General features: G+C 46.4%; 2 protein-coding genes across 3 annotated transcripts in view; both read left to right on the top strand.

The window, feature by feature from the left end:
- Positions 1–11,171, top strand: part of shtn3 (shootin 3) — a 29,116-nt gene extending 17,945 nt beyond the window's left edge. Inside the window, exons 4-18 of one of the 2 annotated variants that reach the window (XM_076739912.1) lie at positions 83–251; positions 410–507; positions 719–800; positions 980–1,074; positions 1,987–2,133; positions 2,868–3,021; positions 4,091–4,268; positions 4,786–4,856; positions 5,238–5,341; positions 5,987–6,001; positions 6,299–6,361; positions 6,702–6,831; positions 7,407–7,710; positions 7,807–7,935; positions 9,007–11,171. In XM_076739912.1, the coding sequence (XP_076596027.1) occupies positions 83–251; positions 410–507; positions 719–800; positions 980–1,074; positions 1,987–2,133; positions 2,868–3,021; positions 4,091–4,268; positions 4,786–4,856; positions 5,238–5,341; positions 5,987–6,001; positions 6,299–6,361; positions 6,702–6,831; positions 7,407–7,710; positions 7,807–7,927 (1,731 nt within the window). In that variant the 3' untranslated portion in view covers positions 7,928–7,935; positions 9,007–11,171. Of the gene's footprint in view, positions 1–82; positions 252–409; positions 508–718; positions 801–979; positions 1,075–1,986; positions 2,134–2,867; positions 3,022–4,090; positions 4,269–4,785; positions 4,857–5,237; positions 5,342–5,986; positions 6,002–6,298; positions 6,362–6,701; positions 6,832–7,406; positions 7,711–7,806 lie in introns of both variants that reach the window. The other variant, XM_076739911.1, reaches the window with a different exon arrangement.
- A 478-nt stretch (positions 11,172–11,649) lies between these two features.
- On the top strand, positions 11,650–14,809 carry thoc3 (THO complex 3). Its single transcript, XM_076739245.1, has 6 exons — positions 11,650–11,837; positions 12,159–12,315; positions 12,556–12,760; positions 13,875–14,036; positions 14,162–14,262; positions 14,370–14,809. Exons 1-6 carry the CDS (start codon positions 11,658–11,660, stop codon positions 14,531–14,533), a joined length of 969 nt encoding a protein of 322 aa, XP_076595360.1. The 5' UTR covers positions 11,650–11,657; the 3' UTR covers positions 14,534–14,809.
- Positions 14,810–16,351: the final 1,542 nt, after the last annotated feature.

Raw genomic sequence — 16,351 nt, 5'->3', positions numbered from 1 at the left:
CGTGTTGCTGTTTCTTAAAGGAGAAAAGAATTTTTACTATGTAGCTTTAACCAGGTTGAACCCTGTGAACTTTGACCTCCAGCTCAACTGTGAGAACAGGAAGTTGAAGTACCTGAGCCTGTCGTCTCGTCCCTGTTTGGACGAGCTGCTTCCCAGCATCTCCGACTGCATCGCACTGGAGGCGGACTCGGACGCAGATGCCGCAGACGGAAGTCCTGACACCTTCATGCAGTACCAACAACAGGTTAAAGGTACAAATACTTCATATTCTCACAGTACCAACAACAGGTTAAAGGTTCATATTCACACTTGCTTTCTCGTGAATAGTAAAAGGTAGACACTCTGTACTAATACTGACTGTGTAGTCGATAATATTCATGAAATAAACATCCTGTCCTGTTCGCCTCAGAGCTGAGGGAGACTGTCAACAGTTTATTGGAGGAGAAGAAGAACTTCGTGTGTCAGATTCATGAGCAGCAGCGGCGGATAGAGGAGCTGACTTCACAGGTGAGGAGACGTTCCTGTCCAGTGAAAACCATGTATCTCCAGATTCCGTCAGCTAAATAAACTCTTTAAAAAGCCTCTTGGATCATACGTGGTTCTCACAGGACAGCCATGTTATGAACATATGATAGAACATGTTAAAAAATAATGCAAACCCAAACATTTCTTTGACTCTTTCTGGTGCCTGATTTGACTTTTCTTTCACCCTTTGCAGTCGGAGAAAGATCAGGCCGAGATGAAGGAGCTCCGTGACACTGTTGCACAACAAACCAAAACCATCAAGAGATTCAACAGAGGTGAGTCACAACAGCAGAAACACAGAGAGGCTTCAAACGACTGAGGGAGAAGTTCTAAAACCCTGAAGCTCGTGAGTGAAAATGGACAGTTTGCTTTGCATGTAGTCTTAGCAAATGTTCACGCACCACGTCAAAAGCTAACAAACGCTTAGCCTGATGTTCTCCGTTTGTCTGTGCAGTCTCCACGATGGCGGCTCAGGAGTACGACGGGATGAAGGAGCAGCTGGACTTGGAGCAGAGCTTAAGAGTCAAAGCTGAGACTTTCGCACACGAGGTAAAGAAACGATGGCAGAAACACGAAGCCGTGGAAGTGAAAACGACGCACTGCGACGTGCAGTACGAGAGAGACGGCACAAGTGTTCCTGTTAGCTTGGAAAACAAACGTGTTTGAACCTTAAAGCTGCATTAAAACATTTTTTCCCAGCAGATACAAACATCTCATTCCAGTTATGTTTATGTCCAACATTTGGCCTCCACCAACTTAAAACGTAGCCTAGTTTGAGCGTTATGCTACTGACGCTACTACAACATTAACTTTCCATCTTCGATCTTATTAGTTTCTCATACAGTTTTGGGTGCAGCTAAAAGAATAAAGTCTGCTTTGTCTGGCAGCTTTGGGTTGAGCTGAAGTTTTTATGCAGCACAGCTTTGACTAATCTTTACGTGTGGATGTGAATATCTGCATGTATGTGGATATGTGAAAATATCCAGGTCACATCAGAGGAACATAATCTTCACATTATTCATAATCTACGTTCCAGAGTTTCTCCTAATATTTTCCAGTTTTCTGCCTCAGCTCTCTGAAGGGATCCAGTCGGATGATATAACTGATTTCCATGCATTTAAAGCTGCGTGTGATGCTGCTGCCGTTAGCCGCAGTGATAAACCTGACCTGCATTGCTGTGTTGGTAATTGATGTGTGAGCTAATAACCTTGTGCCTGATTAATGAAATGTCCTGAATCTGATGTTTACTGACCTGAAAGTGAAAAGCCTGCAGGATTAAAACAGACTGTGAGTGAGGGACTCACTGGGATGATGTGTTGGTAGTGGAAATGTGGAATCTTCACCTCCCTCCTCTCCTTTTGTCTTCCCCTCCCTTGCTTTGGCCATCTTCTTCCTCCCTACCTTCTCCCTCTTCCTGTTGCCCTCCTCCTCCTCCTCTTCATCCTCTGCTCCCTCCTGCAGATGCTGGTGAAGCAGAAGGAGGCCAACAGGCAGAGTATGCTCCTGCTGCAGAGTGCTGAGCCCAGCATTCAGCTTCTGAAAGCTCTGGAGGACGTCGCTGCCGTCACTAAAACCCTGGAGGAGGAGCGTCTGCAGCATCAGCAGAAGGTAAACCCGAAACCCTGCGCAGCCTCAGGTTCTGGTGGTGAAGGTGGTGCTCACTCCGGCAGAGCTGATGGCAGCTCGACGGACAGAGAGTTGGAGTGAAGGAGTCATCATCTGTTTGGTTTATCCAGCTGAAGGTGCTCTTGAAGGGAATACCTGCAGACTGACTTTTGTCCACTGGGGGGCAGCAGAAACAAGTTGTGAACACGTTTATCGCCTTTTGAGCTGATATGTTGAACTTTACGCATGCAGCAGTTATGAAGCATCATGATGATTCGTGTGGAGTCGTGTTTGTGTCACCTGATGAAGGTCCGATATTCACTCTCTTTTAGCTCTGCTTTGGTCTCTACCAGCACTTTAGAGAAAAATCTGGCTCATAGTGTTGAGAGGTCGTAAAATAATAGTTCATTTAACTCTTGTTTGCTTAAATAATGTTGATCTCAAAAGGTGAACAGACGAGGTACAGCAGGTCAAGTCTATGAAGAGCCTCGGTTACCAATGATGGCGTTTATCATAAGTAAAAAGCAGCTAATTGGCTGTTTTTTAGTCTGTTTCTCTAATTAGGCTCCATCTGATTGCTGATTGGTAGAGACTCATTTAATTTCAGGCTCTTTAATTCATTCACACATTAATGTCACGTGACAATCTAATCTCTGATAAAAGACTCGTGTGTGTGTGTGTGTGTGTGTGTGTGTGTGTGTGTGTGTGTGTGTGTGTGTGTGTGTGTGTGTGTGTAGGTGGAGAGCCTGGAGGCCCAGCTGGAGCAGAGCTCTGTGAAGAAGCAGCTGGAGGCTCTGCAGAGGCAGCAGGAGCTGCTGGAGGTGGAGAAGAAGGAGGTGGAGGGACGACTCGAGAAGGCAGAGAAGAAGAACGAGGAGCTGGAGAGCAGAGGTGGGTGGTGGTGGAGACGCACACACACACACACACACACACACACACACACGCACAGTGGAACAGGAGGGGGTCCTCAGGTGATTACATGGAATACATAGAATTAAAAGGACACACACACACACACACACACACACACACACACACACACACACAAAGTGATATCCTGCACATAAACAGCATAGCAACTGAAAATGCTTGTGTCTGACTGGCTGGCAAGTATCTACCTGAGCAAACACACTTGAGACCAGGGAGAAGGATTTAAACACACTTAGACATGACAGAATGAACCGATGACTGTTATTGATCCTAAACTAGAAGCTGATAATCATATTTATCAGTTATGAGAAATTACACATTACAAAAGAAACAATAAGCAGGGCTGTTGGGAGTACTGGGATTAATGTGTTTGACCCAGTTTGCACCAAATCAGACTGGACTCTGATCTGAGGTCTGCCATCTAAAATGTTTTAAAGTATTTAATGAAAAAGCAAAGAACATTTCTATTTAAACTCCTCTTTTACAGTCAAACGTTGGTGCTCGTCCACAGGATTTTATTGACAAAGACCCAAAAATGTTTAGACGTGATGAAGTTGAAAGTTTTTGTGCCCCCCCCTTTCACAATTAAATCTTTATTGTTCTACAAACGCTTACAATCTGATTTCAGGTTCATTGTTTTGATGTTTTTTGTGACGATAAAACCTCAGTGATTAACAGAAATTGGCTGCCTGACTCCGGCACAGACTCACTGACCCATCTGCTGCAGGAAAGCTGGCAGAATCTCTCCCTGCGTGCAACATGGCGTCTGTGTGTGTTTTAAATGGGTCACATGCAGTCGAGGCCAAAAGCACCAACCGACTTCATTCAAAGGACAATAAACACAGAAGCCTCTTTCACTGCCACTCTGCTGCACCGCGTGCACAGATAGTGTGATGGGCGAGAGGCTTCACTCTGGAGGGAAACCAGGAGACTGTGTACCTAAAGAATCTGCAGCACCAGCAGTAGTAGCAGCAGTAGCAGTAGTACTGTAGTACACGTCAGTATATTAACCGTTTTCCTTCCTCCACAGTCCTCGAGCTGCAGGAGGAGACCCAGAAAAAGACCGCCATGACGACCAGCACAGGACCCCCTCCCCCCGAACCTGGGGTCGCCCCACCTCCGGCCCCTCCCCCACAGCCGCCCCCTCCCCCTCCTCCTCCACCTCCACCCCCTCCTCCGCCTCCCCCCTCGAGATGCAACCCCCTCAGGTGAGGAACAACAAAGCAAACATGCGTCGACAAAACGCTCCGTCACACCAAAGTGATGTCCCTCAGAGCCTGATTTACTGTCCACAGCTTCACTCTGAATTCTGATTTTGAAGCGTTTCCGGTATAAAGTGTCCTCAAAGCCTCGGCCAGTGGCACAGAAAATGTGTCTGTGGCGTGTGAATTACTTCCTGAACAGTCCCCTGATTCGCACTTTACACCTGTGAAAATCTGTGTGACAGTAAAGCTGTCGGTGATGACGCACTGCGACGCTGATTCACGAGCGTCTGAGAGCTGAATATTCGGCTCTCTGTGGAATAAACCACTGAGTGTTTGTTACACTGGGACAACAACAAATAAGTAAATAAAGTGTATTTAATCAGTAACGAATCATCATCATCAGGACTGATATGAAAAACACGTCCGGCCGTTTGTGCTCTGCGTCTCTGATCAGCTGATCAGCTCCTGATTGGTCCCACAGAACGTAAATATTCTCGGCTGTCGTCTCTCCGTCTCGCAGCTCGCTGATAGCCATCATGAGGAAGTCTTCAAAAGGCTCGAAAGCCTCCGTGAAGGCAGAGCAGCCTCCAGGTGAGCCCCTCTACACCTCTTAGTATTATACTCATATGCAGCAGTGGAAGAAGTACAAAAGTATGAGCATCAAGTACCAAAAGTACTTATTATGTCGAATGTTCTGTCTCAGAATAATGTCTTTTATGATATTGGATTATAATTAGTGATGCATTAATGTGATTTACCAGCTGCATTACAGTCGTTTCCTCTCTGACTCTGTCTCTCTCTCTCTCTCTCTGTCTCTTTGTCTGTCTCTTCCTCTGTCTCTCTCCTCTTCCTCTGTCTCTCTCTGTCTCTCTCTCTCCGTCTCTTTGTCTGTCTCTCTTCTTCTCTTCCTCTGTCTCTCTCTCTCCGTCTCTTCCTCTGTCTCTCTCTGTCTCTCCCCCTCTGTCCCTCTAGCTGCTGAAGGTGTGGATGACGTGAAGGTGAAGGCGGTGAATGAAATGATGGAAAGGATCAAACATGGCGTCGTCCTGCGGCCGGTCAAGAGTCAGGAGAGCAAGGTGAGGACAGCGTGGACAGACAGTTGTTGTTGTTTGCCTCGTGTGTTTTCTTGGTGTTTTTAGCAGTCAGATTGAGGCGAGGGGTGTTCAGATGATGGTAATCTGCAACCTCACCGCTAGATGCCGCTCAAAACGACACTCTGGACCTTTAATAATGAACTTTAGTCCGCTCTTCTTTAATATGCAAATCTGAAAGTGCAACCAGTCCAGTTTTTTTGGAATCCTGCTGAAAGTGAGACAAAACATTTCCTCTTTTAAAGAAAAAATGAAATCAGGCAGAAATAAAACCTGTTTCTGACCTTCTAACTTGAAGCCCTTTGCCTTCAGTCCTTTGACCCTACACCCAACAATAGAAAGGAGGTCAAAGGTCACAGCTCCATGACAGCAGCAGCACTTAAATATTCCTGTGAAAATCAATAATAGACTTTAAAACTCATCAAAGCAGGTGAGACGATACTCCTCCTTCATCATGTGGAAACAGGTTTTACCGCTCTTCTTCTCCTCTTTGCGCTCTTTGGTCCTCCTGCTGCAGAGAGCAGGAGGACGTCAGTAAACTGCGGCTCCACGTCTGATGAGGTCTGAATGCACTCTGGCTGATTGCTCTCCTCTCTTTCCTCCTCATGCGTCTCCGGCGTGCTGCCACAGAGAGCCGCAGTAAAAGTGAGTATATTGATGTTTGCATCAATCTTGTGATGTGACGTCGCTGTTGCTCTCTGGGGAGAAAGACGTTTCCCTCCCACTGACCCCAATAACCCCCCCAACACACACACACACACACACACACACACACACACACACACACACACACACACACACTGCAGACCCTCCTGTTTTAATCAGTTAAACACACCACTTTAACTTCCATTTCACCTGCATGGGCCGACACTGTGTGCTTGTTTTACAGGAAAGACATGAAGTGAAATTCTTCTTCTTATTTACTTTATTTTATGTTTTCAGCCGCCTCCAATCTGTGAGGAGAAACAGCAGGAGAGCGCGATGGAAGAACTGAAAGGCATCCTGGTAAAAATGGCTTTTATCAGCTCTGTTAGGAGGAAAGGAAAATGCTCTCTGAGAGCACCACAACTCCAGATTTTAAGATTTTTTTAAGAACAGAACAACATAAAAATCTGTATTTTTACTGCAGATTCATTTCAGTTCACACATGACATAAATATAAAATGCAGCTTTTATTAGATCTGTGCGGTCAAACAGTTCCAGATCTGAGTTTTAGTTAAACTGACATGTAGAAATTAAGCAGACGCTGTATTTATTGATCTCATTGTTCGTGTCAGTGTGTCATCGAGAGGAAAGAAGTTTTGGACTCAAACACTTCATTGGTGACGGTTGTTTTTGCCTCCAGGAGACGGTGAAGCGGAGCCCCAGCCGAGGCTCTCAGGAGTCGGGGCCGTCGCCGCCTGGGAAGAAGGACAGCGAGCTGGAGGTCATCCTGAGACGCCGACGCAACAAGGCGGGAGAAGCTGGCTCCGGAGGTAAGCACACCTGAGGGGGAGGTGCTTTGTCTGACACTCATTCTGTAATTAGGACTCATACAAAACTTCACAGTACCTAAGATTTACTCACATGAGAAACCTTTCACAGTATATAACATATACTGTACGTCAAGCACAGTGGTGCAAGAAGTACTCAAAGTACAGTACCATACTTTAAAAACACTCCAAGTCCTGCATTTAAAATGTTACTGGAGTAAAAGTCTGAAAATATTAGCTAGAAGATTCACATTAGGAATGAAAAGTGAAGGCAGACATGAGCTGCTGTGACGGTGTGCGTCCACAAGAGGGCGCAGTGCACCTCAGCATGAACACACAACCTTCAACGAGGTCACGTCGCTGCTGACATGGATTTATCTGCTTTTCCATCATCGATTGACCTCATGTGGCAGAATGAAGCACAGCTGCTTGATTTCAAATCTGCAAAATTACTGTCAGGAGTCAAACAGGTTTCCAGCTGAATCAGTAAATGTAGTCTGAGAAGAACGGAGGCGTTTAACTGGTTTAGTCTCTGTTTGTGCATTCTCATTCTGGACGTGTTTGCTCCTCCTCTCCAGATGAGCGGGAGGGTCAGATGAGCCACGTCTCCTCCTCAGACAGCCTGAACGGGAGGCGCACCAGCAGCGACTCGGGCAAGGACCCGGAGGGGCCGGGGGGGCTGAGCGTCCCCTCAGACTCCGCGGGACCCAGGGTCAGCCCAGAGAGACGGGGGTCGGGACCGGGGCCCGTGGTGGCCAGGAGGAAGAGCTCCGACACAGGCAAAGGGCCCCGAGTGGGCTCCTGGCAGGAGAGGAGGTCCTGCAGCTCCCTGTCTGAGAAAGAAACCGCAGCGTCTCCGGTCAGCAACGGCTGCATCAACAGGTGGAGCACAGAAACCTGAACGGCAGCAGGGCGGGGGGGCGGGCCAGCTCATGATCACCTCTTGACCTCCTCTGTCTTTCTGTCCCTGCTCCACAGTGTCGGGGAGGACGATCCAGACGCAAATGAGAAGTGCGTCCAGTCAAACGGAGTCCAACCTGGCGAGGACGGCGGCGTCTGCGCCGGCCCGGTCAACGGCAGCACCGACGCCGAGTGCTAGGATGGACTGTGAGGGTCCCGGCCTTGTTCCTGTAATCTGATCCATGCATTTATTGGCTGCTGTGCGGGTGATGTCATCGACGTCCACCCTCACATCAGGAGGTCGAGGGTGCGATCACACGTTTGCCTTTTGTTCACTGGGTCAGAACGGAGACGTTGGCGTTGTTGTACTTTTGTATTTGTGGGTTTTTTTTCAGATTTACATGTTTAAAAACTAACAGGAGTCTTTGAGGAAGTCACATGACTCACATGTAGCTCAGTTTTGGCCCAGGCTTTAACTCGTTTAAGAAGCTGAGAAAGAGTTTAGATGTTTCCACGTGAACAAAGGAGCTGAAGCTGAACGTGCTGCAGATAAACTGATCAGAAGTGCTTGTTGTGAACGCACCCTGATCTGTCATTGTAGAAGCCCAACCGCCTCAAACTGTCTGTCGCTCAAACCATTGCTCTTGTTGGCCTGAACCAGCTTTATTTCGTGATTTTGCTGGTAAAGTTAAAAATAAGGAGGAAACAAGCGACGCTAACCGTTCAAAGTTCTCCAGTGTTCATACGGCTGTGAGGACTTTCCTTCATGTCTCAGATTAGATGATTCATTGGTCAATGAAGAACATGTGGTCAGCTCAAAGTACACGCAGTCCATTGTCGGGATATTATGTCTTAAAAAACAGAAGGAAAACTTGCACAAACATTAAAAAACATGGTTGTATCACTCTGTAATTGAACTCTCACACCTCACTGACGTGTGATGGTTTTTAAGAACAGCTGATTGAACGCAACATGTGCAGAATTCACATTTTGAATGCTTGAACGTCACTTTGTCAAACTTTACTTTTACTTGTGCCAGTTTTCCTTTGTTTTTTTAATCTCCAGTGACCCTGCAGGTGTTTACAGTGCATGCTGAAAACCTACAGTGAACTGAACGCTTCCACAGCTCAATAGAAAAACTATCCCGAACGATCGATCACATGAACAGAAACATGGCGACGGTGGAGTCAGTGTGGGGTTTCTACAATGGCTGATGCTCTCAGTTGTTATTCAGTAACGCAGCTTTCATCGCTCTGCTGTTCGTCCTTTTCTCTGAAGGCTTCTGGAGACAAACCTGTGGATCCTGCAGGACTGAGCTGTACGAGGGAAGCTGCACTTTTTTTGCACAGAACCTCAGTTTTCTTCAAACACTTCAACTTGTACGATGACTGCAAAGCTTTAGCTCGATGTTTTTCTCTGTTTGATGCACAAAGGATGCGTTCAATATCCCTTCGTGCCATCAAAAGGAATGCACTGCACTGTTTAGACTCCCTCTGCGTCTCCTCTGACCTCCCTCCTCTTTACTCCCAGTTGGAGTTGGGGGTGCACAGCTGATTCCTTTATAATCGGAAGTTGATCTTGGCTGAAACACAGTTTGTTTATATGCTGCAGAACTGAATGCAAACACTTTTCCTTCAACCACTGAGGCAGATATTCATGATTAGAGTCAGGAGAAACTGCTAAATCGAAAGGTAAATTTGAAAGCATCTGTGGTTTCCACCTTTTCATGGTAGTTTTTGGATTAGAAGTCAGTGTGGAAAATATGTAATGCACAAAAAAACCTATAGACTAAATCCACAATGTTCCAGCAAAGCCAAACTACTGGATGGTACAAAACTGATGAGCGAGCTTTTCTTTCAGCCTTAAAATACAAAGTTTGTTCTGGGTTCATTTAACTAGTGAATTTCAAGGCAATGAGTGGAAAAAAGTGGATGTTTTGGCCCGATGGTGGCGCTAGAGGAAAGGTCAGAGGGTCAACAGAATCAAATTTCACTGCAATCTGCTCGTAGTTTTTACGTCACTTTGCTGCAGATCAAAGTGTTCCTCAGTGTAATCAGTAATATTTGATGTACCGATAAGAGATCCCAGCCCTGTGAAGACCAAGAGGTGTGCTGAGAGCCCCAGATTTCTTTTTTTTTTGTCTGTTTTCCAAGAATAAGAATGAATTCAGGCTCTGATCGACTGATGTCTGCAGCCATAATTGTGCACCCCTGACTGTAGTGTCCAGGGATTAGACTGTGTCATTCATGAACTTCCTCTGTTTACTGTAACTGGAGGGAGGCTGAGTGAAAACACCCAGGAATGACTTTTACAACCAGGGTAAAAAAAAAACAAAAAACAAACGTCCAGAAAGCGCCGAAGGTGGAAAAGCTCTTTGCCGTTTTTCCTCTTTTGCTGCCGAGGCTCGTGTCCAGGTTTCAGCGTGTCGACTATCAGTGTGTCGTAAGGCCTGTGAGGGTTTGACAACAGAAACGTGACTCATATTTCAGGTTTAGGGGAACAGAACCAGAAGTTTCTCCAACAAAAGCAAAGACAGTAGCACAGCTCCAACTAAATCACATCAAACAAATGTTCTCAGGGCCCAGTGGGACAAGATTTCACCCAACCCGGTTTGCAGAACCAAACAGAAAGCCATTTTTTTAAAACTTGTGGTTAAGGATCAGGCGAGCTTTGGGGGGACGAGGTGCTTGTGTACTCTGTCTACCTCTCCACAGACACCTGCCTCCAAACCGACACGTCCTGATTTACATTTTGTGGTGTGAAAACTGATGAGATACTGTCGTTGTCCCTCCACCGGACATGAGATGTCTTCCACACGCCTTCCTCCACTGAATCAGCACTGAGTCCAGAGTCCTGTATGCACATGTCCTCTTTGTTTCTGCGCTCGGTCAACACGCTCACCATCAAATCATGCACCGTGCATTCCTTGACTTTTATTTTGTAGGGCCTACTGTCTATATATAGCTTTCCTGACACGTGATGCAACATTAAGAACAATTTTGAAGAGTATGCAATTACATAAGGCACATTTGTACGATGCTTTCACACCTTGTCATTCTTTCTTAAAACACAGAAACACATTTAAAAGTGCATTTTGTTCTGTCCATTAGGTGCATTTTGTTCCAATGCAAAGGACCAGATGTTAAGAACTGTTAGGCTGCACATGAAACGACCCGTCCGAGCCGTTCGGCTGCCACAGGCCTGAATATTATGCATATCGAGGCCTCGCACAGGCCTTCAGATGGCTGCAGTTGGCCTGCAGTGGGTTTGTGTCTGTGGTCCTTTTACTGATTGCGTAGTTGTTAACCAAGTGGCTACTTAATAAAGGGATTTACTGTATCTGACTGTACCTGAGTTTGGCTGACTATAGATATTGTGTGTGTTTGGGAAATAAATGGAGTGTTCAAAAGTTTTTTAAAACATGGATTTTCATTTTAGCATCACTTGAAATAAATTGCAATTCAAACTAAAAGTACAATTGTTTGTCTTTATTTGATGAAGAATCAGGCCTTTGCATAAAATCCAAGCATGAAACGGACTAAAAACATTAAAAGTTCCTGTTGTTTCCACAGCGGTCCAGAATGAAGGAGTGTTGGAGGATTCAGATTCTTTACTTAAGGAGAAGTAGCAATACTACATTCCACCACTGTCAACTTTAATAATGAAGTCGTTTTGAAGAAAGCAGCAATGCAGCAGATAAGCAGTATTCAGCAAGTTTAAGAAAAGATCATTATGGCTGAGACATCGGCTTTTACTATAGCATACGATAATGAGCTGGTTATAATGCACGTGAGACAGACAGACATTGATTTTATCGGCTGACAGAGTTAAAGTGTGGAGGTCGCTCTCCCCTCCGAAGCAGCAGGCGGCGCTAATGCTCGTGGACCGCTGGTTACCAAGCGCCGCGAAGATATTACGTAGGTTTCAAGATGGCGTCGCAGTACTACCAGGAGATGCAAGAGAGCTTCAGAAATAACAACAAAAGTCGGGAATTCCCGGCTCATACAGCCAAAGTTCACTCGGTGGCTTGGAGCTGTGACGGCAGGAGGCTCGCCTCCGGTTCTTTTGACAAAACAGCCAGCGTTTTTGTCCTCGAAAAAGACCGTTTGGTGAGTCACTGTGAAGGGCTCGGCTAGCATGCTAACGTTAGCATCGTTTCATTGAATGAACGTTCTCAGCAGGGTGTTGTTCTCAGTTAAACTCCTAACATTAGCTGAATAATGAACTCAAACAAGCAGAACTTATATAATATGTCATTGTCGTCTAAATAGTTCTTTATATCACACTAAAAGCTCGTCAGCTAATAAATGAATTAGCCGTAAACATAATTAACCGAAGCGTGTGGTTCGTCAGGTAACACGCTAACAGGTTGGAAGTGGGCTGATTAATGAATGAAGACCCGTTAAACGTGATCATGTCTGTTCCTCCAGGTGAAGGAAAACAACTACAGAGGTCATGGTGACAGCGTGGATCAGCTCTGCTGGCATCCAACCAACCCAGATCTGTTTGTCACCGCATCTGGAGACAAGACCATTCGCATCTGGGACGTCCGCACCACCAAATGCATCGCCACCGTCAATACGAAAGGTGGGACTTTTACGTAAAAACCGCAAATACAAAATGGATCAGAGCTTTCTTCAAACAGTGCAGCTATTTGTTTTCATGCATTTAACAGGATTAATTGCCATGAAATGACAAAAAAAAGTCTGTTTTCTACCTGATGCTCTTTACAAATCGCATGATAAGTGGAGCACGATGTGAGTCATCATTACCATGAAAGCAGTCACTGTCCTTGAGAGAAGGGTTTTTAAAAAGCCTGTTTTTTAGGAGAGAACATCAACATCTGCTGGAGCCCTGATGGTCAGACCATCGCTGTCGGGAACAAAGATGATGTGGTGACCTTCATCGACGCCAAGACGCATCGCTCCAGGGCCGAGGAGCAGTTCAAGTTCGAGGTGAACGAGATCTCCTGGAACAACGACAACGACATGTTCTTCCTCACGAACGGCAACGGCTGCATCAACATTCTGAGGTAAGAACCAAACGCAGTGAAAGCAGGACTCAGCAGCAGGCGGCCCGGCAGAGTTTCTCTACCCCGAACTTCACATATTCATGAGAAGCTGGTAGAGTTCTGTGCTCGCAGTCAGATTTCACACCTGCTGCCGAGTGAAGCCGCTCTGTGCTGAACGTCATGTTAGATTCGACTTTTTGGTCTTTGATTTTCCTGCAGGAAACACTTCAAATTCATAACACAAACAGACTCTAAGACACGCCGTTCCTTCAAACGTCGCTGGCATCGGGGTGGGTCAGCACAAGATAACTTTAAAACTGAGAGGCTTCAGTTTACCAGCTCAGGGTAAACTGAAGTCACATGACTCTCAGATAGCTCATTTATTGGACAGAGTTTTTGATGATATGTCGTCCTGCTCGGTCGAGAGGCTGAATGTGTTCTGCACACTGTGTTATTCCAGCATGGTGCAGATTTTCCACTAAAATAAAATGCAAAAGACAACAACCGTGGACTGTGCTCTCTACAAGAGTCCAAGGCAAGAACATCATGGTTCCACTAATGCAAAATCACGTGTGCTCGAGAATTTTACGTCCACTGGGATGTTTTAGGACAACAGTCCTCATTTCAGCGTCATGTCGGTGTAACCACAAATCTCCAGTCGCCTCTCAGCCGTCAGTGCGTTCACTGTGAGGTCGTTTTCTTTCGTTTGCAGGATTTCATTTTCAGCGCCTTTGATCCCCCGAAAGAAACAATAAAGACATTCGCTCCGTAAAATAAAACCAAACTAAACAGGCAGCAGCTGAAACTCGTTTTAATTTCCGACCCGTCTCGACGCAGCACCGTGGTTCCTGAAGGAAAAATCCCACCCAGGTAAATGGAGCTTTTTCTCTCAAGGTTGTTGGGAAATCCACACTTTATGATGCTCACTGTTACTCTTCCTCACTGCTTTGCTCTTTGTCCTGTAAGTTAAATTATAGTTAAAGTTCTAAATGCACCTGGTGTCAAGCTCCTGTAAGATTAGCAGTTTTCTCGTGCGGATCAATAAAGTTTTCTTTTTGTAACGTGTTTGAAGTCTCTGTGTCTGTTCTGTGGTCGTGTGGTTCAGAGCTGAAACCAGCAGTGTGTTTGTTTGCAGCTATCCGGAGCTGAAGCCCATCCAGTCCATCAACGCTCACCCGTCCAACTGCATCTGTATCAAGTTTGACCCCACGGGGAAATACTTCGCCACAGGAAGTGCCGACGCCCTCGTCAGCCTGTGGGACGTGGAGGAGCTGGTGTGTGTCCGCTGCTTCTCCAGGTCAGCGTGTGTGCTTTATGTGCATCTGTTGATTAATCCGTGCGTTTCCTGACACGATAGTATGACTCATGAGTCTACTCTTGCTCTTGATCGTGGATTTCTTGTCACTGCTGCTGATGTTGTAGGCTGGACTGGCCTGTGAGGACACTGAGCTTCAGCCATGATGGAAAGATGTTGGCTTCGGCCTCCGAGGATCACTTCATCGACATCGCAGAGGTGGAAACAGGTCAGTACGACAGACTGTGGATCTTCATCTGCTCGGTCTGAGACTTCAGCTGCAGGTACAGACCGGTCTGTGAATCTGATGCATCCTTTTCACTGTCGACTGTGCAGGAGAGAAGCTGTGGGAGGTTCAGTGCGATTCTCCGACCTTCACCGTCGCCTGGCACCCCAAGAGGCCGCTGCTGGCCTACGCCTGCGACGACAAGGAGGGCAAATACGACAACAACCGGGAGGCGGGCACTGTCAAACTGTTCGGCCTCCCCAACGACTCCTGAGGCAGACGAGCTCAGTTTTTACTCTTTGCTCAGATTCTCATGACGAGTCAGACCCGAGGAGAGTGAGGGAAGCATCGTAGAAAAAAATAAAATCTCAGCCTCTCACTCAGCTCAGATGCTGCTGCTTTGAGTTTTGGCTGCGAGTGGTAAAGCAGCAGTAACCCTTTGCTACCAGCAGATGGCACAGCTGTCCTAAATTTCCCTCCTAGTGCTGTAATATATTGTTTTTATGTAAAATATTCATTGTTTTTTGATATTAAAATCGGTCTCTTTATAGATCTTGTGTGTCTTGGGCCCTGATTGTTCAATCACTAAATCCCTGAGGTCGGTCATGTAGAAGGTGAAATGTTTCATTTACGTGATATCAATCATATGTGTTTACTGAGTGGAGGGTCTGAGGACAGACTGTAAAGCCTTCAAGCAGGTTGAGATTCTGATTCTGAACTATAGGAATAAAACCGACTTAACTTAAAATCTCTGAAAAGCTCAGAGCCTTAAATTCAAACGGTATGGAGTGTATACGTTCATATTTCTGGTGTTTCACTGTGCTGCCCTGAAGCAGAGCTGCAGAATGAAGCTTATCTGCACAGTCTGAGCAGGAAAACGTTGTTTCATCACTCTGGACCTCGATCATTCCTGCCTGCAGCCTGAATGTGTGTATCAGGTAATAGAAGGAGGTGAAATGAGCAGAAAGCCCATAACCCACCAGTGTGCAACCAGAAACTCTCCCACTTCTGCCTCTGTACACGAGCCACACGTGATGTGTTCGTGTGCACGGTGCAGAGTATGTACTGAATATTAAACAGTTCTGCTCTGGAGGTTTCCTCCCTTCACAGCTTTCCATCATTTGGTTTTGATTTTTAGGTGAACTCAGTGCTGTTTCTCTGCTCATGAGCAGAAACAAAGGATATGAAGGTTTGTTGTGGCCACATTCAGCAGTTTTCTCTCTCTGCGTTTTCATCATTGGAGGCTGGTGCTTCAGCCTTTCTTTCACTCCATTTCAGATGGAAATTTTGTTCTTTTTTTTTCTGCTGCACTTATCTGACAGCTTTTCAATCTCAGATAACTCCTCATTTTGTTCTTCTGCCTTTCCTTCATCTCAGCAGTTCTGACCCTCACCAGCACATAAATACCCTAAAACAGCCATCAGCTGACGTCTGTGTCGAAGCCGTTTTCTCTTGACCGCTTCATCTTGGTTTGTCGTGACAGATGTACGCAGCGTGAGCCCACGCTCGAGGCCCTCGGCCCGGGCCGGGGACAGGTGGTTGCTCCCTTTCCCGGCTCCTCAGACCAGCAGGCTGCAGGATGCTTCGCCTCGCAGCTTCCTGTAATCTTAGGAGGGCTATCACAAGACACTCCTCAGTCCCTGCTTTAATTAATTTTAATTTGGTTCCACCCCACATGAGAGCTGTGCTGTCCAAGAAAACAAAAGTGCTCCACGCCGTCCTGCGGGGTGAAGGTGCTGACTCACCTTTATTAGTCACTGCACGAAATGATTAATTAGTTGAAAATATGTGTGAGTGTCTGCGGCGAACAGTCGGCTGTTCGTGTTTTCAAAATGTGAGAAACTGAGAGGAGCTGTGGAAGCAGTGCGCAGGATGCGGTGGGGCCCTGTGGGGCCTGCGGGGGCCCCGTGGGGGCCCGCGGCCGCCGGTGTTAAAGATATACGGTGTGTGTTTGCTTCGGGATCATTTCAGAGCCAACATGCAAATGAGCTGAGTCAAGCACCTGTCATTGAATTCAGCATGTCGGCCTGATGCAGCTGGATGGCCCTTAAGCGTGTCGTCCCATCAGTCTCCCCGCTGATCCCAGCTGTTA

The sequence above is a fragment of the Chaetodon auriga genome, chromosome 9, assembly GCF_051107435.1.
Source record: "Chaetodon auriga isolate fChaAug3 chromosome 9, fChaAug3.hap1, whole genome shotgun sequence".
Lineage (NCBI taxonomy): Eukaryota > Metazoa > Chordata > Actinopteri > Chaetodontiformes > Chaetodontidae > Chaetodon > Chaetodon auriga.
The sequence above is the reverse complement of the archived record's forward strand: the minus strand, read 5'-3'. Positions and strand labels throughout refer to the sequence as shown.